The sequence below is a fragment of the Ranitomeya imitator genome, chromosome 7 (genome assembly GCF_032444005.1).
Source record: "Ranitomeya imitator isolate aRanImi1 chromosome 7, aRanImi1.pri, whole genome shotgun sequence".
NCBI classification, from domain to species: Eukaryota; Metazoa; Chordata; class Amphibia; order Anura; family Dendrobatidae; genus Ranitomeya; species Ranitomeya imitator.
The window spans coordinates 157,797,303-157,825,126 of record NC_091288.1 but is presented as its reverse complement, the minus strand read 5'-3'; the positions used below and the strand labels follow the sequence as shown (position 1 = coordinate 157,825,126).

General features: G+C 43.2%; 2 protein-coding genes across 3 annotated transcripts in view; both read left to right on the top strand.

The window, feature by feature from the left end:
• Positions 1-27,824, top strand: part of C7H16orf89 (chromosome 7 C16orf89 homolog) — a 217,850-nt gene that overhangs the window by 89,279 nt on the left and 100,747 nt on the right. The window contains exons 6-8 of one of the 2 annotated variants that reach the window (XM_069733962.1): positions 2,236-2,340; positions 20,681-20,743; positions 24,984-25,163. In XM_069733962.1, the coding sequence (XP_069590063.1) occupies positions 2,236-2,340; positions 20,681-20,743; positions 24,984-25,060 (245 nt within the window). In that variant the 3' untranslated portion in view covers positions 25,061-25,163. Of the gene's footprint in view, positions 1-2,235; positions 2,341-20,680; positions 20,744-24,983; positions 25,164-27,824 lie in introns of those variants that run through there. The other variant, XM_069733963.1, reaches the window with a different exon arrangement.
• LOC138644999 (uncharacterized) lies at positions 3,477-5,496 on the top strand. Its single transcript, XM_069733961.1, has 3 exons — positions 3,477-3,783; positions 4,186-4,342; positions 4,433-5,496. The coding sequence occupies exons 1-3, from the start codon at positions 3,603-3,605 to the stop codon at positions 5,415-5,417; spliced, it is 1,323 nt and encodes a 440-aa protein (XP_069590062.1). The 5' UTR covers positions 3,477-3,602; the 3' UTR covers positions 5,418-5,496.

Below are 27,824 nucleotides of genomic sequence, written 5' to 3'. Positions count from 1 at the left end.
CAGCAGAAAGGCTGAAACAGTGACCCACGAACTGGACTATCCCTTCACCCGCCATCCGTCCACTGCCGCCACCTGATGTCACCACTGTCTGCATCCTCGGGATGCAGACAGTGGTGAATACATTGGTGGAGGACAAAGTCACCTGCTCCTTCTTCCATCAATCAACATGTGAGACAGCAGGCGGAATGATATCATTTCATCATGTCTGATGTGAAGAGAGATAGTGCACCAGAGACCAAAGCTAAGCAATGGGGGAACAGGAGCCAGGCGAGTATGTGTCGTTGTTTATTTTTTTTTAATATGTGTATGGGATATTTGCATGTATACAGATATGTAGGGGCTCATACTGTAAACAGGAGGATATGTGGGGGCTCATACTGTATACAGGAGGCTATGTGGGGGCTAGTACTATATATAGGAGGCTACATGGGGGCTCATATTGTATATGGAAAGGTTATGAAGGGGATTATACTGTATATTTAATGCTATGTGGAGCTCACAGTGTATATAGGATGCTATGCGTGGCTCATACTATATTTACGTGGCTATGTGGGGCTAATACTCTCTATAGGGGTCTATGGGGGTTCATTCTGTATACAGGGGGTTGTGTGGGGGTCTCATACTGTTTAATTCTGTCAGCTAAATAGGAATAGTTCTTCACAGTTAGAACAGTCAGACTGTGGAACATTCTACCACAGGAGGAAGTAATCTAAGCAAAAAGAAACTTGGCACTCAAAGTTCCAAGTTTATTTTTGCTTAGATGACGGGTTGGATACCTGTTATGAACTGGTAGTTTAGGAGCAACATGGGACGAGCTCTGAAGGAGGTGGTACCTGTACTGACCGCAGTCCCTAAGCTCAACACAACAATAGAAGTAGCCGTGGGATGCTCCTGTCACTCCCTAGGCACCTCGTCACAGCCTGAGAATTAACTACCCCTAAAGACAGAAACAGGAAAACTATCTTGCCTCAGAGAAAATCCCCAAAGGATAGATAGCCCCCCACAAGTAATGACTGTGAGTGGAGAGGGAAAATACATACGTAGAATGAAACCAGGATGTAGCACAGGAGGCCAGTCTACCTAGATAGATAGGACAGGACGGAATACTGTGCGGTCAGTATTAAAACTACAAAAATCCACACAGAGTTTACAAAAATCTCCACACCTGACTAAAGGTGTGGAGGGTAAATCTGCTTCCCAGAGCTTCCAGCTTAACTGAATTAATCCAAGCTGGACAAAACATAGAATGCAAAGAACGAATAAGTCCACAACATGTGGACAGAAAAGAGCAAAGAAAGGACTTCTTTGCTGAACTGGTCAGGATATCAGGGAAATCCAAGAGAGATGTGAATCCAACCAGGAACCATTGACAAGTGTCACTGGCTGAAGGGAAGAGCCAGGTAAAAATAGCCGAGCAGAAAGACAATCAGTGGAAGCAGCTGCAGACTGCTAAATCCAAGGAGCAGCCATTCCACTTAAAACCACCGGAGGGAGCCCAAGAGCAGAACTCACAAAAGTGCCACTTACAACCACCGGAGGGAGCCCAAGAGCGGAATTCACAACAGATACCCTACTTGAGCACCATCCACAAGTTATTTTTTGTTGAGTGCCTTGTCGTTCTCTACCTTACAGGAGGAAGTAATGGCAGACACTATAACAGTTTATCCACCAGGCAGATATCCTTAAGTTCGGGGATCTCATAATTTTTGAGACTCGAGGCACTTTTCATTTACGAGCCCCCATGTGAGATCACCAAGGGGAGCTAGGTAGGAGTGGCTTGCACCTACTAAAAGCCGAATGAAACCTTCAACCATCGTTTAACGCTTTGAGATACAGCTGCTGTAGGCTGAACCATTTTGTAGTCAGAGTGCTTCCCTCCGTAAGATATGTGCTATTCCATTGACAATAGGTCTAGAAATTTTCTTTTGTTCATCACTTTTATTTGTGTAACTGTATACGGTATATTATATTGTCTTGTCCCCTTTGTAATAGCTTTTGTATATTCTTATAAACATTGTTGAATTTTAGGATTATATATTTATATGTCTTTACATAAACTATTTTTTGCTAAAAATGTCATGAATAACACCAGAGGGTAAAACTTTGGGTTTTAATATCATTTATTTTTACCTGGGACTGCAGTTCAGATTTGCATGAAATTTACAAAATAAAAAAACAATCACATCACTCCAGAAATATTTTATGTTTTCAGAGAGTTTACTTCTTTTCTTGCAGTCATGCTGTGTGGTTTATGTGGGTATTCAGACTTTTACAAGCTAGAATGGATGAATAAAATTATCAGCTGGCAACATCCGATCATTGGCTGTTTTGGTAATATAGGTAAGATTTATGGCTGTCATTTTAGCTCTCTGCATATACAAATAGTTCATCCATATGTTTCATTATGTTACTTAGTCTAGCAATTCCATTCCAGTAACAATTATCTTTTATTGCAAAAATTTCCTTGTGAAGCCGGATGCTTTTCAGCTAATTTTTAGAGCAAATGTATAATCACTGATTTATTTGGAAATGATCAGTCTTACAATTTATTCAGTAACCTCTATAATTATATATTTGAAATTGTAAGTCAATGTCACACTGATTGTGTCAACCAATTAGGTGATCCCGTCTCCTCATTTAAATAGTTTGGCATAAACACAAACACCTGCCGTCACTGTAAATAGCTAGAAATGCATAGAAGAACAATCTTAGAAAAAGAACTCATCATAAAGGCAATATTTGTTACTGGAAAGAGATATTATACCAAACTTTCATCATGATTCGTTATATAAATCTACAGCATATAACACAAGCAGTGTATTATATATATATATATATATATATATATATATATACAGTATATATACAAACATGTTTACACACACATATATACAGTACAGACCAAAAGTTTCGACACACCTTCTCATTTAAAGATTTTTCTGTATTTTCATGGCTATGAAAATTGTACATTCACATCAAAACTATGAATTAACACATGTGGAATTATATACTTAACAAAAAAGTGTGAAACAACTGAAAATATGTCTTATATTCTAGGTTCTTCAAAGTAGCCACCTTTTGCTTTCATAACTGCTTTGCACACTCTTGGCATTGTCCAAACAGTGCTAGAAGTTCCAAATATCAAAGACTGTCTGTCACTTCCTAATAGAAAAACACGTATGAACTGGTGCATGCTAAGGCCGCCGTCACACATGCGAGTTTTACGTGCGTAAGAGCGCATAATCTACGTACGTAAAACTCGCTAAACATACGGCACCATGATTCTCAATGGGTCTAGTCCTTTTAGGCGTATATTACGGATCCGTATTATACGTTCCTCTACGGCCGTACAAAATCGCAGCATGCAGCGTTTGTCAGCGTATTGCGCAAAAAAAACGCCAATGCAAGTCTATGGGAGAGCGTATAATACGGAATGCATACGGACCATGCGTGTGCATTGCGAGTAATACGCACCTCACTGGCAGATGTCCTGAACTTTCGAAAGCCATCAATCAGGCAGGTGAGACATGCTAATTAGCTGAAAAAGCCAGACAGTGAACCCGGAAGTCTGCTGCACGCCTCCACGGAGTGAGAGATTCAGCATGGCCCGCATAATTAATGTTGACATGCTGATCATTTTGATCCAGGAGAGGCCAGAAATCTGGGACCAAAGAGACCCCAACTATGCCAACAGGGCAGTAAAACAAGCTGCATGGAGGAGCGTGTGTGGGTCCCTCTTCCCCCAGTATGACCAGCAGCCACGTGCGGCCCAGCGACAAATAAGTAAGTACACCCATGTTTGCAATGTAATGTTCTTGCTAAACAGCAGGCCCTTACTACTTTGAATTGCTAAACCTTAATTTATTAATTCATCCTTAAAGTTATATATATCCAAGCAGTATATACATGGTGCTGGATATGATAAATGGATTTGATTAAGGTTTAGAACAGGTGTTCCCTTAATAACATGGTTTTCCAGTAATTTGTTTTTCTGTGATAGAGGTTAGCTGACTCTGTCCTTGTGGCCTTTCTTCCTAATTTGTATTTTTTTTGAGGAAATTCTGGCTTAATGTGAGCCACAAAAGCCTCTTTCTATGCTACATTGCAATCTGTGTACTCCATTACACCTTGTGTGAGCACTCTGCATAATGGTCTAAGCAATGTGTGTATTTTTTGTTGTTTCAGTGGATGATGTTACAACAAGGTGGCGGAGTATCCGGGACCAGTATAGGAGGGAGAGGCAGCAGCGGGAGAGAAGTGGAGCCGGGGCCCCTCCTAAAAAAAAAAAATACATCTACTTTGACCGCCTAACCTTCCTTAACCCCAGCATGGACCTCAGGCCGTAAGTAAAAACATCTCAAAATGGGTTAATTTTTGAATGTTGAGAGATGATTCCAAAAAACATAGTAACTGGTCAAATTTATCTTTGCAGAACTCAGTCTAACCTCACTGACAGGGAGACAGGGTCGGACTCAGAACTGGTCATTGACCCAGTTGGAGAAGGTGAAGAGGTGGCTGGTCCATCTGCTGCTCCCTCCTGCGCAAGACCTACAGCATCTTCATCATCTGCCCACCCAGCTCCAGCTGCTTCTGAAGAAAACCCAGAGGGCCCACAGTTCTCTTCTGCAGCAGCAGCACCTAGCCAGGATGACCCTGGTAATAGCAGCAGCCCAACTGTTGCCCTGGACCGATCCCCACAGGCTGCAGTCAGACCCCAGCGTGCACGACGCAGGAGAGAGCTTCGCCAAAGCAGGCAAAACGTGGATGCTGGGGTCATGAACTATTTGGCCCGGGTTCGAGAGGATGATGGGGAGGAGGGATTCACACGGAGCCTTGCCCAGTATTTACGCTCCATAGAGCGGGAGTTGAGGCTGCGTTTGAGAGGGTGTTTTCAGATCCTTATTGACGCATGCACCCCCCCAAATAACCCATACAATCTGATGCAGATGATTGAACAGTGGCAGATGTCACCTGAAAATATTCTGCGGCCTCCGAGACTACAAGGCCAGCATGCGCACCAAGGATCTGAAGCACCCCCTCCACGTCAGCCAACACCTCCACCCCAACCACCAACTAACCAACAATGGCAACATCAGCACCATATTGCAGGATATCATCAACCATCCCAATATGGCCACTTGTCCGCACCCAGTGCTGGAGGCTGGTCCCAACCTGGGTTTGGACAATATGGTCATTTTGGGTTGGGGTATGATTCCCGCACATATGGGCTGCAACATCAGGGTTATCTCCCAAATCCAGGCCCCACTCATCAAAGTGGCCAGCATCAGAGCAGGCAGAATTTCCCGCAAGCCACTATAACAGCCGCACAGGCTGCTGGACAATTGGGCCTGCAAAGGCCATCTGATGGTGACCCAGACCAATCCACTTCTCCCCTTCCTACGTACCAGGACTTGTAATGTTGGGTACAACTTTTTTTTAATTTGTTTAAGACATTTGGTTTGGTTTGTGCTTAAAAAGCAAGCTGTAATGCTTTTATTTTACTTTGTTTTGTTTTTTTTGTTAAAAAAAAGCTGTTCTTTTTTGTGCACAAAGATTGGTTATGCCAAAACAAACAAAAAAACCAAAAACAAGTTTAAGAAGTAAAATTGCCTTTACTTAACAAAAAACTATGTATGCACTCTGTTCATTCTTCTTAACTCACACACACATGATATGATCAGAACCATATGTCAACAAATTAAACACAGCAGACATATTTTCAAACTTGATAATGGCAAAATTTAGGTACATAAATAATTACACATGCAAAATTGCATAGTCTTGCCAGGGAGTGGCACCCTGAGGACTCAAAAAATAATTGGTGAACACATCCCGAACTTTTAGGCCAGAAAGGGGACGTCGCCGAGGAGGGACATATGGGGGAGGCCTAGTATGATTGGTCATGACGTGATTTTGCAAATTAGTAGACAAACAATCATGTATTCTGGTGAAATTATGTAGAATTACACAGGCTTTGATCACTTCATTGATTGAAGCCTCACTCAGCTGAATTGCAGACTGAAGAACACGCCATTTGGCTACAAGAATCCCAAAGGCGCAGTCAACCAGTCTCTGTGCCCTGGTAAGTCTCAAATTAAAAACCCTCCGCCGGTGGTCAAGGTTGCGCCTGGGGTAAGGCCTCATGACGTGCCTCGTCAGTTGGAAGGCCTCATCTCCAACCAAAACAAAAGGCACTGCTTCCGCATTTGAGCCTGGGAGTTGTTGTGGTGGTGGGAGGTTCAACTGGTTGTCACGTAGCCGGCGACCCATTATGAACGAATTGAAGACCCTAGAGTCTCCAGTTCGGCCATAGGCCCCAATGTCTACAATTATAAACCTGTAGTTGCTGTCAGCAACTGCTAACATAACTACAGAGAAAAACTGCTTATAATTGTAGAATTGGGAACCAGAGTTCGGCGGCTTACGCACCCTGATATGTTTCCCATCCACAGCTCCAATGCAGTTAGGGAAGTCACAAGTATTTTGGAATCCAGTGGCGATTTTGAGCCAATCATCCATTTTTGGCTCTGGCATCACAACTTCGTTAAGTTTCAGCCATATTTGGGAACAGGTTGTCCTAACAATGACTGAAATGGTAGAACGCCCAATGAGAAACTCCAGGTGTAGACCCGCATAGGACAAGCCTGTGGCCAGGAAGCTGAAAAACAAGGAAAACAAAATAAAGGAACATGAGGAATATGAAAACAGGACGAAACACAAGTGTCTAGTAAATTTTCTCTGTGATTATTGAGTAAGCAAAAAGGGACATTTCACAGTATTACTATAATCAAATATTAAACACATTTTTAGAAATGTGCTTGTGGCCTCATGTCTAAGTTAAGGAACTGAAACATAGTAGGACAAAACACATTGGCCAACACAACAAAATCTAAAAGGTCTAAATACATACCGTAAGGTTAGGAGCAGACGCTCCTCAGCAGAGATGGCTTTTCTCATCCAGGTGTCCTGATAGGTGAGTCCAGGACGTAAGATCTCCAGCAACATGTCAAAAGTCCTGATGGACATGCGAGTATACAGGAAAAATTTGTCTGGATGGGCCCTCAAAGATGAATAGAGTCTCTGGTAATGTCCTTTACTCGGGCGTTGGGTCAATAGAGGATGGACCCACAATCTTTGTCTCCTCCTTCGCGGATCTGCATTGACCGTATATGGCTGGCCAAAGCGACGAGACAACACCCATTGAAGCAACACCCGCTGAGTTGTGCTTAAATACACATGGTCAGACATGTTTGGGAGCTCCAAGTACCACAGCCAAAATATGCTTGAGAACATATAGGGCATATGGGAGGGGTACACCTGTTGTCGAGGGCTTAAATAGTGTTGTTAATGATGGTTTAAATGAGTTGCAGGCCAGAAAACCGTTAAATGTCCATTTTGGAATGGTGCGTGGTAAAAACGCCATAATGATCACATACGGATTACACACGGACCAGTACATGCGCAAAATACGCGACCACACCTAGGCGACGCAAGAACTACGGAGAGAGATTACGGAGACATTTTGGCGTATCACGGACGTAGAAAACGTACCGTAATGTCTTACGCCAAGTGTGACGCTGGCCTAAGAGAGCCACTTCCATATGTAGCTAACAAATAATCTTTTTATTTATATAGCACCAACATATTCTGCAGCGCTTTGCAGTTTGCACACATTACCATCACTATCTGTGATTTAAATTCCCTATCAGTATGTCTTTGGAGTGTAGGAAGAAACCGGAGTACCCAGAGGAAACCCACACAAACATGGGGAGAACATAAAAACTCCTTACAGATGTTGTCCTTCGTGGGATTTGAACCCAGGACTCCAGCGCTGCAACGCTGCTGTGCTATCCACTGAGCCACCCTGCTGCCCGTAAATAAAGCTGCACTCTAAAGATAAGTGCACCCGGTGTGTTTTCACGGCGTCTTTACAAGCGGAAATGGGTCAAAAACAGTATGAATTCCTTATGCCAGCTAATTCAATGAGAATCCTGAAGTGCTGTGCACATGGTCAGTAATTTTCCTTGAGTATTTGCAGTGCATATTTCCTGCAGCATGTCATTTCTTTGTGCGGATTTTTAGCGTTTTTCACCCATCGACTTCACGTGAGTCATTCAAATCCGCAGCAAAAACGCAGGTATAAAAATGTTTACAGATTTGCTGAGTTTTTGTTTGCATTTTTACAGGATTCCTATGATGTTTCCCATGCTGTCATCTGTGTGACAGCGTGGAAAACACCGGCGAGGCGGTACTGATTGGCGGTAACATTACCGCCAGTAAGACTTTCCGTCAGAGCGCTGCGAGATTCAAGCTGTCAGATGTCAGCGTGACCCCGCAGTTATACTGTGACCCATGGTAAAATGCTTACCACAGGTCAGCAGGCGTGGGCTGATGAGAGACTACTCCTCCCATCAGGCTACGTCTGCTGTTGCTGATAACAGTGTTAGCAGGAGCCACGGATGGGAGTAGTCTCTCGGCAGCTGGTGCCTGTGCTCAAACTTACAAAAAAAAACACACAACTTGTAAAATAATTAAATACATGTTCAAATAAAAATAAGAAACACATTATACTCACCTAACACCAAATCCCCGATGCCGTTGTCTCCTATAAAAAATGTAAAATAAAAAAATACGCTCACCTTAACGCCCAATCCCTGATGCCCATGTCTCCTGTAAACAATCAAAAATATTAAACCACCATATACTCTCCTGTCTGCCAAAGTCCAGTGTAGTCCAGAATGTCCCACAGTGATCTCACTTGTAGAATAGTCACATCAAGAAATGTGACTGCTCTAACTGGCCACCGGCTACAGACTGACAAGAGTGTCATTGCACCAGCAGTGTATAGCGCTGAGCTGCTATGAGAGAGGACACATGATCAGCTGATCAGCTCCGGTGATCTCACTTACGGCACCACCGCTGGGGTGGTGCAGTAAAGGAGATCACCAGAAGATCACCAGAACTGATCAGCTGATGAACTCCGATGAACTCTCTTACCGCAGCTAAGTGCTATATACTGCACGAGAGATTACCTCCTGTGTCAATGTGTAGCCAGCTGTCCTTAAGAGCAGCCACATCAGTGGCTGCTTTTAAAGTCATCAGGATCATCGTGGGACATTATGGATCATCTTCTCTATGGACAGGTGAGGAATATTGAGGTTTATTATTTTATTTTTGTTACAGGAGACGTTGGTTGCAGTAGATTAGGTGTTCGGTGAGTATGGTTTAATTTGTATTCAATAAAAGAGTCTGTGTCATTATGTAAGGGGGTTAAGGATGATGTTCCCTTTTACTTTTCCTCTTTAACAGGTCCGGTCGTTGAATATATTACTAAAATGTATATGTTATTATACTATGGTATTGTTACACTTATAGTGTATTACCACTGTCTATTCAATTGGTACTGCTACATCACTCGGTGTATTACTATTAATGTTAAATGTATATTGTTTTACACTATATAAGTATAGGGAAAGTGCAGTGTGTAGGATTGGCCACTAGATGGGGGCATCCTAGTACACACAATTCACATTTAGTGGATAGAGTTAGCATAGGGTTAATTACGTAGGAGGGGCTGCTGCTTGGTAAGCTAAGGAATAGGTCTCTCAATGCAAGGGGAGAGCCCTGAAGAAACCAAACCTGTAGGCACAGGTATGTTGACTAGCAGGCATAATTTTCCTGTGAGGAGAGGCCAGGGCACAGAAACACAGGTGTCCTTGGCCACGACTACAGTCCTGACCGCACCTTACAATTATTTCAAATAAAGGACTTTATTCTGGGTGTGTGTTTTTTATATTTTCACTATGGGATTTCTAATTGGGGCATCTTATAGGTGCCTCTCCATTAATAACCTGTGAGATTGATGTCTCCTGACAATACAAAGGTGACATCAACCCCCACAATCATTACCCCACTTGCCACCGCTACAGGGCAAGTGGGAAGCACGAGGATAAGTGCCAGATTTGGTGCATTTTATAGATGTGCCTTTTCTGGGGCGGCTGAGAGCTGATGTTTTTAGTGTCATGGGGCTACTGCAACAGAGCGGAGTCAGATGATCGCAGCATCTGTTGGCTCCTACTCCACCGCTGAGAAGAAGCATTTCTCCAGTATATTAAATGTGTTTGTTTCTATCAGCAGAACAGAGGTTAATAGGCCATGTGGGAAATTCCTGCATTCAGCTGAGTTTGGCTAGACACTCCTCTCCCCCTATAAAAGCTAGGCTTATTTACCAGGTCCTTGTCTGAGTTAGCATTTGCTACATAGTTCTGGAGTGGGAGTAGCTGATGTTTGGAGAGCTGGAGGAGTTTATTTGCGACTGTTGCTTGGTTTGGTGTTGTGAATTCTGTTGTCGAACTCCCTCCTGTGGTCGTGAATGGTACTTCGGCGAGTTGTGTCTATGGGCTCCCTCTGGTGGCTATGAGTGAAGCTGCTGCTTCTGAGGTTCCTTACACAGGTGACGTGGTTTATCCTTTGGTTGGCTGCTCTATTTAACTCCTCTCAGATCGTTACTCCATGCCAGCTGTCAATGTTTTTGCATTGGTTCAGTTCGCTCCCGGATCTCTCTGGTGACCTGCCTTCTCCTGCAGAAGCTAAGTTCCTGATAGTCATTATTTGTTCTCTGTTTTCTTGTCCAGCTGGTTATCATGATTTTGTCTTGCTAGCTTGAAGCTCTGGGATGCAGAGTGGCCCCTCCGCACTGTGAGTCGGTGCGGAGGACCCTTTTGCACACTCTGCGTGGTCTTTTGTAGGTTTTTGTGCTGATCGCAAAGTTACCTTTCCTATCCTCTGTCTATTTAGTAAGTCTGGCCTCCCTTTGCTGAAACCTGTTTCATTTCTGCGTTTGTGACTTTCATCTTTACTCACAGTCATTATATGTGGGGGGCTGCCTATTCCTTTGGGGAATTTCTCTGAGGCAAGGTAGGCTTTATTTTCTATCTCTAGGGCTAGCTAGTCCTTAGGCTGTGACGAGGCGCATAGGGAGCGTCAGGAGCGCTCCACGGCTATTTCTAGTGTGTGCGATAGGATTAGGGCTTGCGGACAGCAGAGCTCCCACATCCCAGAGCTTGTCCTGTATGAGTTTAACTATCAGGTCGGGTGCTCCTAACCACCAGGTCATAACAGTACAGCTGGCCCAAAGTATTAATGCATCTCAATAGAGGGATAAGAGAACTTCTGAGACCATTTTTTTTTCTTTGCACTGTGTTTTGTCTTTCTTTTCCCCTAGACCTTTGGGTGGTTCAGGACACAGGTGTAGATATGGACATTCAGGGTCTGTCCTCTTGTGTGGATCATCTCACTGCAAGGGTACAAAACATTCAAGATTTTGTGGTTCAGAATCCTATGTTAGAGCCTAGAATTCCTATTCCTGATTTATTTTCTGGGGATAGATCTAAGTTCTTGAATTTCAAAAATAACTGTAAACTGTTTCTAGCTTTGAAACCCCGCTCCTCTGGTGACCCCGTTCAACAAGTAAAAATCATAATTTCTTTGTTACGTGGTGACCCTCAAGACTGGGCATTTTCCCTTGCACCAGGAGATCCTGCATTGCCTGATGTTGATGCGTTTTTTCTGGCGCTTGGATTGCTTTATGATGAACCAAATTCAGTGGATCAGGCAGAGAAAATCTTGCTGGCTTTGTGTCAGGGTCAGGATGAAGCGTGTTGTGAATTCTGTGGCTGAATTCACTCCTGTGGTCACAAGTGGTACTGCAGCTTCTGAGCTTCCTTCCTCAGGTGTTCTGGGGAGCTCGTTAACTGCTTCATTACTTAACTCCGCCTGATGCTGCTATCCTTGCTCCTTGTCAATGTTTCAGTGTTGGATCTGAGCTTCTCCTGATTGTTCCTGTGACCTGCTGCTCTGTATAGCTAAGTGCGTTTTGCTTTTTTGTTGCTTTTTTTCTGTCCAGCTTGTCTTTTGTTTTTCTGGAAGCTCTGAGACGCAAAGGGTGTACCGCCGTGCCGTTAGTTCGGCACGGTGGTTTTTTTTTTTGCCCCCTTTGCGTGGTTTTGCTTTAGGGTTTTTTTTGTAGACTGCAAAGTTCGCTTTACTGTCCTCGCTCGGTCCTAGAATATCGGGCCCCACTTTGCTGAATCTATTTCATCCCTACGTTTTGTCTTTTCATCTTACTCACAGTCATTATATGTGGGGGGCTGCCTTTTCCTTTGGGGAATTTCTCTGGGGCAAGTCAGGCCTATTTTTCTATCTTCAGGCTAGCTAGTTTCTTAGGCTGTGCCGAGTTGCCTAGGTAGTTGTTAGGCGCAATCCACAGCCGCTTTTAGTTGTGTTTAGGATAGGATCAGGTGTGCAGTCTACAGAGTTTCCACGTCTCAGAGCTCGTTCTTGTATTTTTGGGTATTTGTCAGATCACTGTGTGCGCTCTGATCGCTAAGCACACTGTGTTTCTGGATTGCCTTCATAACACCTGTCATTAGCAAACATAACAGAAGCGGAGGTGTACTGTCAGAAGTTTAGAAAGTGGTCTGTGCTTACTCAGTGGAATGAATGTGCCCTGGCGGCAATTTTCAGAAAGGGTCTTTCTGAAGCCCTTAAGGATGTCATGGTGGGATTTCCCACGCCTGCTGGTCTGAATGAGTCTATGTCCTTGGCCATTCAGATCGATCGGCGCATGCGTGAGCGCAAAGCTGTGCACCATCTGGCGGTATTCTCTGAGCATAGGCCAGAGCCTATGCAGTGTGATAGGACTTTGACCAGAGCTGAACGGCAAGAACACAGACGTCGGAATGGGCTGTGTTTTTACTGTGGTGAATCCACTCATGCTACCTCCGATTGTCCTAAGCGCACTAAGCGGTTCGCTAGGTCTGCCACCATTGGTACGGTACAGTCTAAATTTCTTTTGTCCGTTACTCTGATTTGCTCTCTGTCGTCCTATTCTGTAATGGCATTTGTGGATTCAGGCACTGCCCTGAATTTGATGGACTTGGAGTTTGCCAGGCGCTGTGGTTTTTTCTTGGAGCCCTTGCAGTATCCTATTCCATTGAGAGGAATTGATGCTACACCTTTGGCCAAGAATAAGCCTCAGTACTGGACTCAATTGACCATGTGCATGGCTCCTGCACATCAGGAGGATATTCGCTTTTTGGTGTTGCATAATCTGCATGATGTGGTCGTTTTGGGGTTGCCATGGCTACAGGTCCACAATCCAGTGTTGGATTGGAAATCTATGTCTGTGTCCAGCTGGGGCTGTCAGGGAGTACATGGTGATGTTCCATTGCTGTCAATTTCGCCTTCCACTCCTTCTGAAGTCCCTTAGTTTTTATCAGATTACCGGGATGTATTTGAAGAGCCCAAATCTGGTGCCCTACCTCCTCATAGGGATTGCGACTGTGCTATTAATTTGATTCCTGGTAGTAAGTTTCCTAAGGGCCGTCTATCTAATTTATCTGTGCCAGAGCACGCCGCTATGCGGAGTTATATTAAGGAATCCTTGGAGAAGGGTCATATTCGTCCGTTGTCGTCACCATTGGGAGCAGAGTTCTTTTTTGTGGCCAAGAAGGATGGTTCTTTGAGACCTTGTATTGATTACCGCCTTCTTAATAAGATCACAGTCAAATTTCAGTATCCTTTGCCGCTGCTGTCTGATTTATTTGCTCGGATTAAGGGGGCTAGTTGGTTCACCAAGATAGATCTTCGTGGTGCGTATAATCTTGTGCGAATTAAACAGGGTGATGAATGGAAAACGGCATTTAATACGCCCGAGGGCCATTTTGAGTACCTGGTTATGCCATTCGGGCTTTCTAATGCTCCATCTGTGTTTCAGTCCTTTATGCATGACATCTTTCGAGAGTACCTGGATAGATTCATGATTGTATATTTGGATGACATTTTGGTCTTTTTGGATGATTGGGAGTCTCATGTGAAGCAGGTCAGAATGGTGTTCCAGGTCCTTCGTGCGAATTCCTTGTTTTTGAAGGGGTCAAAGTGTCTCTTTGGAGTTCAGAAGGTTTCATTTTTGGGTTTCATTTTTTCCCCTTCTACTATCGAGATGGACCCTGTTAAAGTTCAGGCCATCTACGATTGGACTCAACCCACATCTGTGAAGAGCTTGCAGTAGTTCCTGGGCTTTGCTAATTTTTATCGTCGCTTCATCGCTAATTTTTCCAGTATTGCTAAACCGTTGACTGATTTGACCAAGAAAGGTGCTGATGTGGTCAATTGGTCCTCTGCGGCTGTAGAGGCTTTTCAGGAGTTGAAGCGTCGTTTTGCTTCTGCCCCTGTGTTGTGCCAGCCAGATGTTTCGCTCCCTTTTCAGGTTGAGGTTGATGCTTCTGAAATTGGAGCAGGGGCTGTTTTGTCGCAAAGAAGTTCTGATGGCTCGGTGATGAAACCCTGTGCCTTCTTTTCTAGAAAATTCTCGCCTGCTGAGCGCAATTATGATGTGGGCAATCGAGAGTTGTTGGCCATGAAGTGGGCATTCGAGGAGTGGCGACATTGGCTTGAAGGAGCTAAACATCGCGTGGTGGTCTTGACGGATCACAAGAATTTGACTTATCTCGAGTCTGCCAAACGGTTGAATCCTAGACAGGCTCGATGGTCGCTCTTTTTCTCCCGTTTTGATTTTGTGGTTTCATACCTTCCGGGATCTAAGAATGTGAAGGCTGATGCCCTGTCAAGGAGTTTTGTGCCTGACTCTCCGGGTGTTCCGGAGCCGGCGGGTATTCTTAAAGAAGGGGTAATTTTGTCTGCCATTTCCCCTGATTTGCGGCGTGTGCTGCAAAAGTTTCAGGCTGATAGACCTGACCGTTGTCCTACGGAGAAACTGTTTGTCCCTTATAGATGGACTAGTAGAGTTATCTCTGAGATTCATTGTTCAGTGTTGGCTGGTCATCCTGGAATCTTTGGTACCAGAGATTTGGTGGCTAGATCCTTTTGGTGGCCTTCTTTGTCACGGGATGTGCGTTCTTTTGTGTAGTCCTGTGGGACTTGTGCTCGGGCTAAACCCTGCTGTTCTCGTGCCAGTGGGTTGCTTTTGCCCTTGCCAATCCCGAAGAGGCCCTGGACGCATATTTCCATGGATTTTATTTCTGATCTCCCTGTTTCTCAAAAGATGTCGGTCATTTGGGTGGTTTGTGATCGCTTCTCTAAGATGGTCCATTTGGTACCCTTATCTAAATTGCCTTCCTCCTCTGATTTGGTGCCATTGTTTTTCCAGCATGTGGTTCGTTTGCATGGCATTCCAGAGAACATCGTCTCGGACAGAGGTTCCCAGTTTGTTTTGAGGTTTTGGCGGTCTTTTTGTGCTAAGATGGGCATTGATTTGTCTTTTTCTTCGGCTTTCCATCCTCAGACTAATGGCCAAACCGAACGAACTAATCAGACTTTGGAGACATATCTGAGATGCTTTGTTTCTGCTGATCAGGATGATTGGGTTTCCTTCTTGCCTTTGGCTGAGTTCGCCCTTAATAATCGGGCCAGCTCGGCTACTTTAGTTTCTCCTTTTTTTCTGTAATTCTGGTTTCCATCCTCGTTTCTCTTCAGGGCAGGTTGAGCCTTCGGACTGTCCTGGTGTGGATGCGGTGGTGGACAGGTTGCAGCAGATTTGGACTCATGTGGTGGACAATTTGACATTGTCCCAGGAGAAGGCTCAACGTTTCGCTAACCGCCGGCGTTGTGTTGGTCCCCGACTTCGTGTTGGGGATTTGGTTTGGTTGTCATCTCGTCACGTTCCTATGAAGGTTTCCTCTCCTAAGTTTAAGCCTCATTTCATTGGGCCATATAAGATTTCTGAAGTTCTTAATCCTGTCTCATTTCGTTTGGACCTTCCAGCTTCTTTTGCCATCCATAATGTGTTCTATAGGTCGTTGTTGCGGAGATACGTGGCGCCTATGGTTCCCTCCGTTGATCCTCCTGCCCCGGTGTTGGTCGAGGGGGAGTTGGAGTATGTGGTGGAGAAGATTTTGGATTCTCGTGTTTCGAGACGGAAACTCCAGTACCTGGTCAAGTGGAAGGGTTATGATCAGGAAGATAATTCCTGGGTTTTTGCCTCTGATGTTCATGCTGCCGATCTTGCTCGTGCCTTTCATTTGGCTCATCCTGATCGGCCTGGGGGCTCTCGTGAGGGTTCGGTGACCCCTCCTCAAGGGGGGGGGGGTACTGTTGTGAATTCTGTTGTCGAACTCCCTCCTGTGGTCGTGAATGGTACTTCGGCGAGTTCTGTCTATGGGCTCCCTCTGTTGGCTGAGTGAAGCTGCTGCTTCTGAGGTTCCTTACACAGGTGACGTGGTTTATCCTTTGGTTGGCTGCTCTATTTAACTCCTCTCAGATCGTTACTCCATGCCAGCTGTCAATGTTTTTGCATTGGTTCAGTTCCTTCCTGGATCTCTCTGGTGATAGTCATTATTTGTTCACTGTTTTCTTGTCCAGCTGGTTATCATGATTTTGTCTTGCTAGCTGGAAGCTCTGGGATGCAGAGTGTCCCCTCCGCACCGTGAGTCGGTGCGGAGGTCTTTTTTGCACACTCTGCGTGGTCTTTTGTAGGTTTTTGTGCTGATCGCAAAGTTACCTTTCCTATCCTCTGTCCTGTATGAGCTTGTCCTGTATGAGTTTAACTATCAGGTCGGGTGCTCCTAACCACCAGGTCATAACAGTTTGGATGCTTTGAAATTCCTCATCCTTTCCAGTCTTACTTTCTTTCCACTTCCCTACACACCCTGGTGAATACCTCTGTTATACGCGAGTGTATATTTTGAGTGTATAGAGTGTATAGTTTCGTTGTACTCATGTCTTTGTCACCCTGTCTGTTGTGTTGGTGTACTGCGGTACACAGGAGTGCCTCTCTTCCCTGGGTGAGAAAGGAGACAGATATAGGGCTGTTGTAGGAGATAGGGCAAGGGCGGAGGCCCAGCATCTTCACCATCTAAAGTATCCCGGAAGTATCCCAGGGAACTGGGAGAGGTAAGGTGCTCCTTAATGTTACGGCCAGGAAAGGTGCCCCCTGGTCCCAGGTCACTCGCCAGTCGAATCATTACACTTAGTTTGGAAGGAATATAGAAAAAGCTAAGGCCTGTGCAACAAACTAGCCTCGTCTGTACCCTCAGGAAAAATGCAGGAATAGCTCTGGAGGATATCCACTAAACTAAAACATAACCTTTAATAAATATGATTAAAAAATTCGGATCAAAAGAGGTGCCAATGGGTCCCCTCAGGAGTCCTAAATAGGACGATCAAAAAGTGCATACAAGTCTGTATAAGTCCGTATCACGGGTCCCGCAGTGGCTGGGAAATCCCAGAAAAGTTCCAATATGTTTGGCTGTGTCTGTGTCTACAGCTTAGATGAGTCCATCACGGATGGACCCGTGATACGGACTTATACAGACTTGTATGCACTTTTTGATCGTCCTATTTAGGACTCCTGAGGGGACCCATTGGCACCTCTTTTGATCATGTAACTCCCCTGATGATGCTCCCCCATCGGAGTTGAAACGCGTAGGGAGAAGAGAGACATTTTTGGGCTGCATTTGGGTTGGTGGATTCCCATAGCAGGGCTCACTCGGGGCCTGTCCTTGTCAGGACAGGAGCTTTTCCAAGGGTTTACAGGGAAGACAGTGGCAGTGTATATTTCCCTATCCTTGGCCCTTAGCATCTGGGAGCACCACCCTCATGGATATGGAGGGATTTATTCCATATGTCCGTCTGAATTGGTAAGACCGATCCAATTTTTTATTTTCAGCACTGGTTCACTTGAGCACTTTTTGTGTTTTTTCATGTATGTGCCTTGTTTAGGATCCGAATTTTTTAATCATATTTATTAAAGGTTATGTTTTAGTTTAGTGGATATCCTCCAGAGCTATTCCTGCTTAGTTTGGAAGGAAGCCAAATTCCTTGGCCCCATTTCTAGGCTATTAATATCAGCCCACAGCTGTCTGCCTAGCCTTTGCTGGTTAGATTTTATAGTGGGACCGTAAATCAATTTTTTTCTGAGGTCCCCCTGTAAACTAGCCAGTAAAGGCTAAGCAAATAAATGTGAGCTGATAATAGCCTGGGAACCTTTATGGCTATTGGCTACTTCCCAGAATAATAACATCTGCCCTCAGTCTTCGGCTTTCCCTCTGCTGGTTATGAAATGTAACAGTTACTGCTTAGTTATATCCTATTTAGGTTCGTTCTGTTAATGCTCCTACCTAGGATGGCTAATGTGTGTATGTGTGTTTACTTACTGGCTTAGTAATGAGGTTGTCGGGCTGACACCTTTTCATTACTAAACCTAGGGCTTGGTGTCAATGACAGCTGCTGACACTAAGCCCTAATCTCATTACCCTGATGCTACTGCATCAGAATGAAAAAAGTGGTGTTGAAATTACATCACAAAGCTTTTTTTAAATATCTTTATTTAGCTAAAAAAAATCCTTCATTGCTGTAGAAAAACGCATACAAAGCTGCACCAAAAAACTAGGCAAACTGCGCGGTTTTGTCACAGTATTTTTGCTGCCAAGATATGCAGAAACCTTGCAGAAATTTCTGCAAGCAAATACTCAACGTGCGCACATACCCTAACACTCTTAACATGCAAACATGGAATATATGAAATTGCAATTGCATTACTGCTCTAGAAAAGAAGTTAAATAAATTTACTTAGCTCATACATTCAAAAAAGCACAGTAAAACAAAAAAATACTGTTGCAAAAAATATCAATAAACAGCAAGTGCTAATAAAAGGATGGAAAAACACAGGGTATTTGGTTAATATGTTCTTTTTTTGCAAAAAATGTATATTAAGCCGCTCTACCAAACGTCAAGGTATGCCCATATTAGAGCAGTCCTAACTAGGGTTGAGCGACTTTTCTTTTTATAGGATCGGGTCGGGTTTCACGAAACCCGACTTTTTCAAAAGTCGGGTCGAGTGAAATCGGCCGATCCTATAGAAAAGTCGGGGTCGGGGTCGGCCGAGACACAAAACCCAGTGCAGTGCATTGGGTTTGTAATGGTTCCCAGGGTCTGAAGGAGAGGAAACTCTCCTTCAGGCCCTGGGATCCATATTTAAGTGTAAAATAAAGAATCAAAATAAAAAATATTGATATACTTACCCTCGGACGCGCCCTGGTTCTCACCGACAGCCTTCCTTCCTAAGAATGAGTGCCTGAAGGACCTTCGATGACGTCGTGGCTTGTGATTGGTCGCGTGAGCGGTCACATGGGCGTCACGCGACCAATCACAAGCCACGACGTTATCTAAGGTCCTTCAGGCGCTGATTCTTAGGAAGGAAGGCTGCCGGTGAGAACCAGGGCGCGTCCGAGGGTGAGTATATCAATATTTTTTTATTTTTATTCTTTATTTTACACTTAAATATGAATTCCGATACCGATTCCCGATATCTTAAACATATCGATACTGAAAATATCGGATCAGAAAATCGCCGACCTCATGGCCGACCCCACACAGGGGTCGGGTCGGGTTTCATGAAACCCGACTTTGCCAAAAGTCGGCGACTTCTGAATCTGGCCGACCCGTTTCGCTCAACCCTAGTCCTAACTAATGTATGTAATCTCTATCTGATGTATTTAAAAACCTGGGTCATATGTATAATATCTGCATGAGCAGGATTCAGAAAAGAAATGTCCAATGTGGACACGCTGCATAGAACGGCTCATATGTGCATGGCTCACAAGGAGTGGGGGAAAACTCCCTGGTCTTGTAGAAACAAGAAACAATTGATAAAACAGAAATACATTAGCCGTACACACAGTGAACAAGCCTGTGGGAACATGTTCACACCACCAAGAGACTGAGCATAAGAGCCGTTCTATGCTGCTTGTCCACATTGGACATTTCCTTTCTGAATCCTGCTAATACAGGTATTGTACAGACGACCAGGTTTTTAAATACATCAGATAGGGATTATATTCATTAGTCAGGACTGCTCTAATACGGGTATACCTTGACATTTGGTAGAGCGGCTTAACATAGTAACATAACATAGTTAGTAAGGCCGAAAAAAGACATTTGTCCATCCAGTTCAGCCTATATTCCATCATAATAAATCCCCAGATTTACGTCCTTCTACAGAACCTAATAATTGTATGATACAATTTTTGCAAAAAACGTATTAACCAAATACCCTGTGTTTTTCCATCCTTTTATTAGCACTTGCTGTTTATTGATATTTTTTGCAACAGAGTATTTTTTGGTTTTACTGTGCTTTTGTGTGTGTTTTTAGCTTATACATTGGCCAATTCACATGTGCCCAACAGTCAGAGACAAGGCGACCTTTCTTTGACCTTCTAAGCACACCCTTTTCACAAAGGGATGGAACCAACCTATTATTTTTACCCTTGAGATAACCCACTTTTTCATCGATTTTTAGAGAATTATTGATATATTCATGGGAAAATATAGTTTCATGGGAAATACAGGCATTTACTAAAATAGATAAGTCAGAAGATCTGATTTTTCTTTAAGATAAAATATATCAAACACCCCCATCCCTCCTCTGACCCCGTGCCAAGTGAATTTCTATTTTCTAGCATCTCCCTTCTTCTTTTGGCTATTCAGGCAATTTGTGAAATGTCTTTAACCTGCATGTGTTAATGATTCTTTGCACTGAAAGAAATTCTGCTTTTATGTCTAAGTGAAACACCAGTAACTGCATAAAAGGCTCTATGTATGGAGGTTCATGCATTATATTATTTATAATTCACCCTATGACACAGTTTTAATTTTATTTCAGAGAATGCTACAGATGAAAATCATTCACCCAAAAGGGTTAAAAGAAGAGAGAGAATATTTTTAGGTAAGGTACAAAAGAAAAACTGATTAAAAAAGAGAGTCGTCTTTCAAAGATTATTGCTCACCTGGCTCTGAAGGGAAAAATTACAAAACAAAAAACAAAACACAAACTGTGAAGTTAGTCACCCTCCCAGAGCCCAGTGCCGCCTCTTGCTACTGCGCCAAAGATTGTGTTCAAACTGCAGGGATGATGTCATGTGGACAGTGCTGCAGCCAATCGCAGGGACAAGAATTCAGTTAGTCTTTTCCTGCAACCCAAGCACATATGCGATTTACACACTTAGTCATGTGCCGATGAGCTGCTCTCCCTAATTCTCTCAATGTACAGTGAAAAACTGAGCAAAGCAGGAAAAAATTCTCGTCACAGGACCACAAGTATGAAAATCGCATATGAGTGAAGTGGCCATGTGATAACTGCTTGAACCTGCAGAGCTGAATCCTGACAGTGAGTATATTACATGCTGTCAGGATTTTCATGCTACAGCACTTTGTTTTATAATTAAAGGTCCTGTCCAGGTTTGAGGTGAAAGTCGGCTTCTGAATTCTCACAGAACATGCACTGCACACTTTTAGGATTCTCGCTTGCCGGCAGGTAAGAGTGGATGGTTATGTCAGCACAAGTAGGAGATTTGCATAGTTCTGGCCACATTCCGACCAGACGTGTCCAGCCTCACTCAATTCATTTTCATTGAGTGAGGCAACACATATCTAGCCGGCACGTGACCGCATGTATGTAAATCGCCGAAACCAGAGAATCCTGACAGGTTTGCAATTCGCGATGTGAGAATTCAGAAGTCTGCAATCACATAGAATGACTGCAGACTCCTCACTAACAACCCCTTTAATGGTCCTAACATAAATACAAATATGAGAACTAGTCAGAATCACAAAACAAATTTACATCAAGGTACCTGTTAGATGATGTCTTCTATGATTGGAGTCATTCTCTTTCTTTTCTTTTCTTGTCCAGACACCATGATGAATTTTCACAGCCATAGCCTGTCTCTGTAGACTTCCATCTTCTCTCCACATAATACCCTTAAAAATAGCAATGTAATTATAATGCTCTTGAATAAAAATATCTGCCCTACACTGAGCGCCTGAATAAATAAGTGCCCCTCACTTTATTACCTCCACAAAATACCACCCACATGCTGTCCCTCTTATGGTACATACCCTCCACACTTCACCTCCTTTTGATACTGGGACCCCTCTTCACATTGTCCTCTCACACTGGGTCCCCCTATAGGGCCCAGTCTCTACTGTGCCCTCTCATCACACTCTGCCTCTTTGGCACTCCGTCCCCTTCTGGCTGGGCCCTTACACTGTTCCCCATGCTACCTCTCACACTGCTCAGTCTTTATTCTGTGCCCAATCACACTTTTCTCCCTCCATACTGTCTCCTTAAACGATTCCCTTCAATAGTCTCCTCACATGTCTCCCCATCCCTCATCATACTGACTCCTCTCGCATCCGCCTGCCATTCATACATGCTGTCTTCTCATATATGTACCCCCTCTTTCCATGGTGCCTCCTCAAACATCCCCCAACTTCCCATACTGTGACTGCACATATCGTATCATCCTCGCTCCCCATACTGTGTCTGCATATATTTTTCACCTCACTACTCATACTGTGTCTGCACCCTTCCTCCCACTCACCATACTTTCTGCACCCACACCTCCACTCACTCCCCATACTGTGTCCACATACATTCTCCCTTTGTTCCCCATATTACATTCGCACCCATCCTCCCCATTATGTCAGCTTAACAGCGAGGTCATAAAACAACCAACTCCCAGTTCTGGGGGCAGTAAAATGCAGTTGCAGGGGAAAACACTTCGGGCTGCCACATTAAGTGGCCTGCCGGCACCCCCTGCCGGTTGCACCTGGGAAGGTGCCCCTTCTGTGCCCATCACTAGATACGCCTCTTTTGCAGTCTCTATATTATATAGCATTGTACAATTCCATTTTCTCATTTCCCCTTTCTACCCAGTTAATTCTTTTCTTTTCTCTGCTCTATGTAAAAACAGGAAGTAACATTGCCCTGTATGAGTCATGAGTCACTGCAAAAGACAATACTAGAAGGGAGGAATGCAGCAGCTGGGTCAGATGATGAAGAGGTAGATGACTCATGCAAAGAAAAGAGACTTCCTGTTTCTACGCAGAGAAGAGAAAAAAGAATAACTAACTAGGTAGAAAGACAAGATGAGCAGTTGTAAGTACACGGTGCTAAATATGATTGCAATATATTAAGAGAATAAACAAATTGATGGGAGGAGGAGTGCTTCTTTAACCACTTAACCCACGGAGCTTTTTTCAGTTTTGCGTTTTTGTTTTTCACTCCCCTTGGTCCCAAAGCCAAACTTTTTTATTTTTCAATATGGCCATGTGTGGGCTTGTTTTTTACGAGATGAGTTGTAATTTTGAAAAACACCTTTGTATTGGTTTTACGATGACGTGTACTAGAAAACGGGAAAAAAATTCCAAGTGCGGTGAAATTGCAAAAAAAGTGCAATCCCACACTGTTTTTTTCTTTGGCTTTTTTACTAGGTTCATTAAATGTTAAAACTGACCTGTCGTCATGATTCTCCAGGTTATTACGAGTTTATCGACACCAAACATGTCTAGGTTATTTTTTTATTTAAGTGGTGAAAAAAAATTCCAAACTTTGTAAAAAAAAACAACAAAAATAGCGCGATTTTCCAATACCTGTACAGTCTTCCATTTTTCATGATCTCGGTTTGGGTGCGGGCTTATTTTTTGTGTGCCGAGCTGATGTTTTTAATTATACCATTTTGGTGCAGAAACGATCTTTTGATCGCCCGTTATTGCATTTTATTGCAATATCATGGCGACCGAAAAAACGTAATTTTGGCGTTTTTTACGTTTTTCTCGCTATGCCGTCTAGAGATCAGGTTAATCCTTTTTTTACTGATAGACTGGGTGATTCTGAACGCGTCAATACCAAATATGTGTATGTTTGATTTTATTTTTATTGTTTTTTTTTAATGGGGCGAAAGGGGGGGTGATTTGAACTTTTATATATTTTTTTAAATTTTTTAGATATTTTGAAAACCTTTTTTAACTTTTGGCATGCTTCAATAGTCTCCATAGGAGACTAGAAGCTGTCCGATAGCCTCTGCTACATAGAGGTGATGTTCAGATTGCCTCTATATAGCAGACTTGCTGACTTGCTATGAGCGCCGAGCGCTGGGTGTTGCTCACAGCAAGCCATCACCGACAACCATAGAGGTCTCCAAGAAACCTCAAGTTGTCATGCCAACACACCGGTGACCTGCGATCACGTTACAGGGTCACTGGTGTACGTATTTTTGGGCCAATGGCCGGAAGCGGGATTTAAGTGCCGCTTTCAGAGTTTGACAGCGGCATTTAACTGGTTAATAGCCGAGGGTGGATCGCGATTCCACCCGCGGCTATTGCAGGCACATGTCAGCTGTTGAAAACAGCTGACATGTTCCCAGAAAGATGTGGGCTCACCGCCGGAGCCCACATCAAAGAGAGGGAGACAGAAATCAGCGTAAATGTACGACCGATGTCGCTAAGGGTTTAAGCTCATTGATTTCTTATATGGCTGACTATATCACATCACTTCTGCAACCTTTATGCAATCAACAGAAGAGTGGCAAGTGGTAGCGCTGGATGCTGGGAAGAGAACAGCTCTGTTTGATTTTTTTCACCGTCCTTATCCTCTGAAGCATTAGTATTTGAAAAGGGACAACCCTTTTAAGTGTCACCGCACTGAAGATTCTTCACTACCTTGGCTACTGTATGCTTATATTAGCCAGTTATTTTAAGGCTCATATCTGCATTATATTATCACTTCATGCCACCACTGAGCTGTAGAGAGCCGTCATACTGCACCCATGGACGAGGACAGGTCCTTGGCATATTTCTGAAAGCACACAACATTGCCTATTAAGAAGAATATTTCTATATTATGTAGGTACCACATGGCGACATAGTGTCAGCAGATCACTAATACAGATATGGGGGCACTCTGCGTGCCTTCATACTTCATAAGGATCTGAATAAACATATATTCTGTGAACAATAGGACTTTATGTATCCCCAAAAAGTATCTTTAAAGCTATCACCAAACCTGGTAACCTTTATATGTAAAGAGGTGTTTGGCCTATTATAGATTGATCCTAGTATTGTTTTATGTATTTGTGTGACTATTACCTATTACATTTTGTTGTATGTCTTCTGTTTGCCCACAGATGTATGTCTGAGCCACAAGACAGCAGTGGCAGTAGGCGCTCTCGGAGGGTTTTTGTATTCCTCTACATTCACCTAACTTAATATTGTAATAAAATGTTATAAAATAAAGTAATGTGTTTAAATAAAAGTGTGAAAATGTTAGCTTCATTGCATCCTGAAGGAATAAATCAGCATAACATAAGAACCTATGGTATTCAGAATGCGTTATTACCACCTGAATTTCATTTAATTTGGCAGAAAGCCTTACAGATATAGAATAAGAAGTACAGTATGTAGGATATGAAGAAAAATTAAATATAACCCCAATTCCAAAAATGTTGGAGCTCATTTTTTCAAATGAAAATGGAAACGTGTCTGACTTTCAACTTCTGATATCTTCTCTATGTTCTACTGTGTGATAAACTATGGCTGTAAGAGATTTCCATATAATTTGAACTTTACATTTTACACAGTGTCCAAGTCTTTTTTCGAATTAGGCTTGTACATAATATTAGAGGGCTTATATACAGCTCTGGCAAAAATTAAGAGACCACCACATCAACACCCTGTAATGGGCAGCCCAATCTCCAGACCTGAACCCCGTTGAAAACTTCTGGAATGTAATCAAGAGGATGATGGATAGTCACAAGCCATCACACAAAGAAGAACTGCTTACATTTTTGTGCCAGGAGCAGTGTGAAAGACTGGTGGAAAGCATGCCAAGACGCATGAAAGCTGTGATTAAAAATCATGGTTATTCCACAAAATATTGATTTCTGAACTCTTCCTGAGTTAAAACATTAGTATTGTTGTTTCTAAATGATTATGAACTTGTTTCCTTTGCATTATTTGAGGTCTGAAAGCACTGTTTTTGTTTTTTTTTACTATTTTTCTTTGTCAGAAAAAAATACAAAATACATTGCTTGGAAATTCGGAGACATGTCAGTAGTTTATAGAATAAAAGAAAAAAATATATTTTACTCAAAAATATACCTATAAAGAGAAAAATGAGACAAACAGAACATTTTGCAGTGGTCTCTTAATTTTTGCCAGAGCTGAATAATGCACCCTAAGGCTGCCGTCACACTATCAGTATTTGGTCAGTATTTTACATCAGTATTTGTAAGCCAAAACCAGGAGTGGAACAATTATAGGGAAAATATAATAGAAACATATGCACCACTTCTGTATTTATCACCCACTCCTGGTTTTGGCTTACAGATACTGATGTAAAATACTGACCAAATACTGCTAGTGTGACGGCAGCCTAATAATGATTTAAAACTGAAAATTATTTTCTGAAGTTAGATCTGTACCAACATACTCTTAGATATTGTCTTTACCTAATGCAACATTAGTAACATCTTATGCCCTTTTAGATTGAGCCTGTAACTTTTCTTCATATTGTAGTTTCTACATAACACTGTATAAAAATAATTAAAGTGGTGCACAATAAAAGGAACTGGGCATTGTAGTTCTGTTCCATGTTTACATCTGGCTTACCCTGGAGTTAGGAACAGCTGATTGGATGGAGGACTGGATGTCCGATCCCACCTATCTGATATGGATGACTCTCAATGATCAATAAGGTGTTCTGCCATGAGATTGCCATCTGTGGAGTTCTGTCCCCTGCTCCTCTGAAGCTATGAAGAAGGTGGAATAATTGGAATTGATGAATGTGTGCTGCCGGTCGCAATGCATATATACTCACTGCACAACTGCAACCTCTCCAAACACATACTCTGCGGATACCTCTGACCAGCTCACACTCATCTTCTACACATAGCCTGCATGTAACCCATGAGCGGAATGTCCCTACTCTCCACACTTAAACACACTATAGATGTGTATAAACATTAGGGTTAGATTCTCTTCTGCATTGAAGCCTCCAGTAGGGTTATAGAAAAGTAGCTTTACATAGGCTGTGGGTGAAGCCCCTTGACAGCTGACAGAGTGGGCAACCTGTAGATACCATCCATATTTTTTTATTTAAAGGGAACCTGTCACCCCACAAGGCGTTTGTAACTAAAGGAGCCACCTTGTGCAGCACTAATGCTCCATTCTGTCAAGGTGGCTCTTTTAGTTCTTGTCCCTGCCAATGTTGAAATAATCGGTTTTAGAATTTGTCCCTCAAACCTTGAATTTGTCGGGGGGGCAGGTCTTTCCTCCCTAACACAGACGCACCACAGCCATCAGTTGTCAGATTCCTATGACGCTGCACAGTAGGAAAGAGGCGGAGGGAGATGAGGGAGAGCCGCAGAGAAGTACTGCGCATACCCAAAATTCCCATCCCCGCAGTGTGAATAAATCAGAAGAGACTGCGGGGTGGGATCTTGGGCCGCAGGCACACGCAGGCGCAAGAAGGAAGACATCATGTGATGTCAGTGGACGGACAGTGCTAACTGCGCATGCCCAAGAAAAGAGATTACAGCGCAGTCGCCGGAAAATGCCATAACGCTGAGGAGGCGGCGCCAGGGAGACATGAGGAAGTACAGTTATATGACATAGTTTGGGCACCCCTATTAATCTTAAGCTTAATGTTTTAGCTATTTCAGTTTCATATATCTAATAACTGTTGGACACAGTAATGTTTCTGCCTTGAAATGAGGTTTATTGTACTAACAGAAAATGTGCAATCTGCATTCAAACAAAATTTGACAGGTGCATATGTATGGGCACCCCACCAGAAAAGTGACATTAATATTTAGTAGATCCTCCTTTTGCAAAAATAACAGCCTCTAGTCGCTTCCTGTAGCTTTTAATGAGTTCCTGGATCCTGGATGAAGGTATTTTTGACCATTCCTCTTTCAAAACAATTCCAGTTCAGCTAAGTTTGATGGTCGCCGAGCATGGACAGCCCT

What these genes read in the sequence shown, in the direction of transcription:
- LOC138644999 (XM_069733961.1), top strand. Translation starts at nt 3,603, where the DNA reads ATGGCCCGCATAATTAATGTTGACATGCTGATCATTTTGATCCAGGAG. An exon ending in TGCGGCCCAGCGACAAATAA is followed by an intron (nt 3,784 to 4,185) that starts GTAAGTACACCC and finishes TTGTTGTTTCAG; the next exon opens with TGGATGATGTTACAACAAGG. An exon ending in CCCAGCATGGACCTCAGGCC is followed by an intron (nt 4,343 to 4,432) that starts GTAAGTAAAAAC and finishes TTATCTTTGCAG; the next exon opens with AACTCAGTCTAACCTCACTG.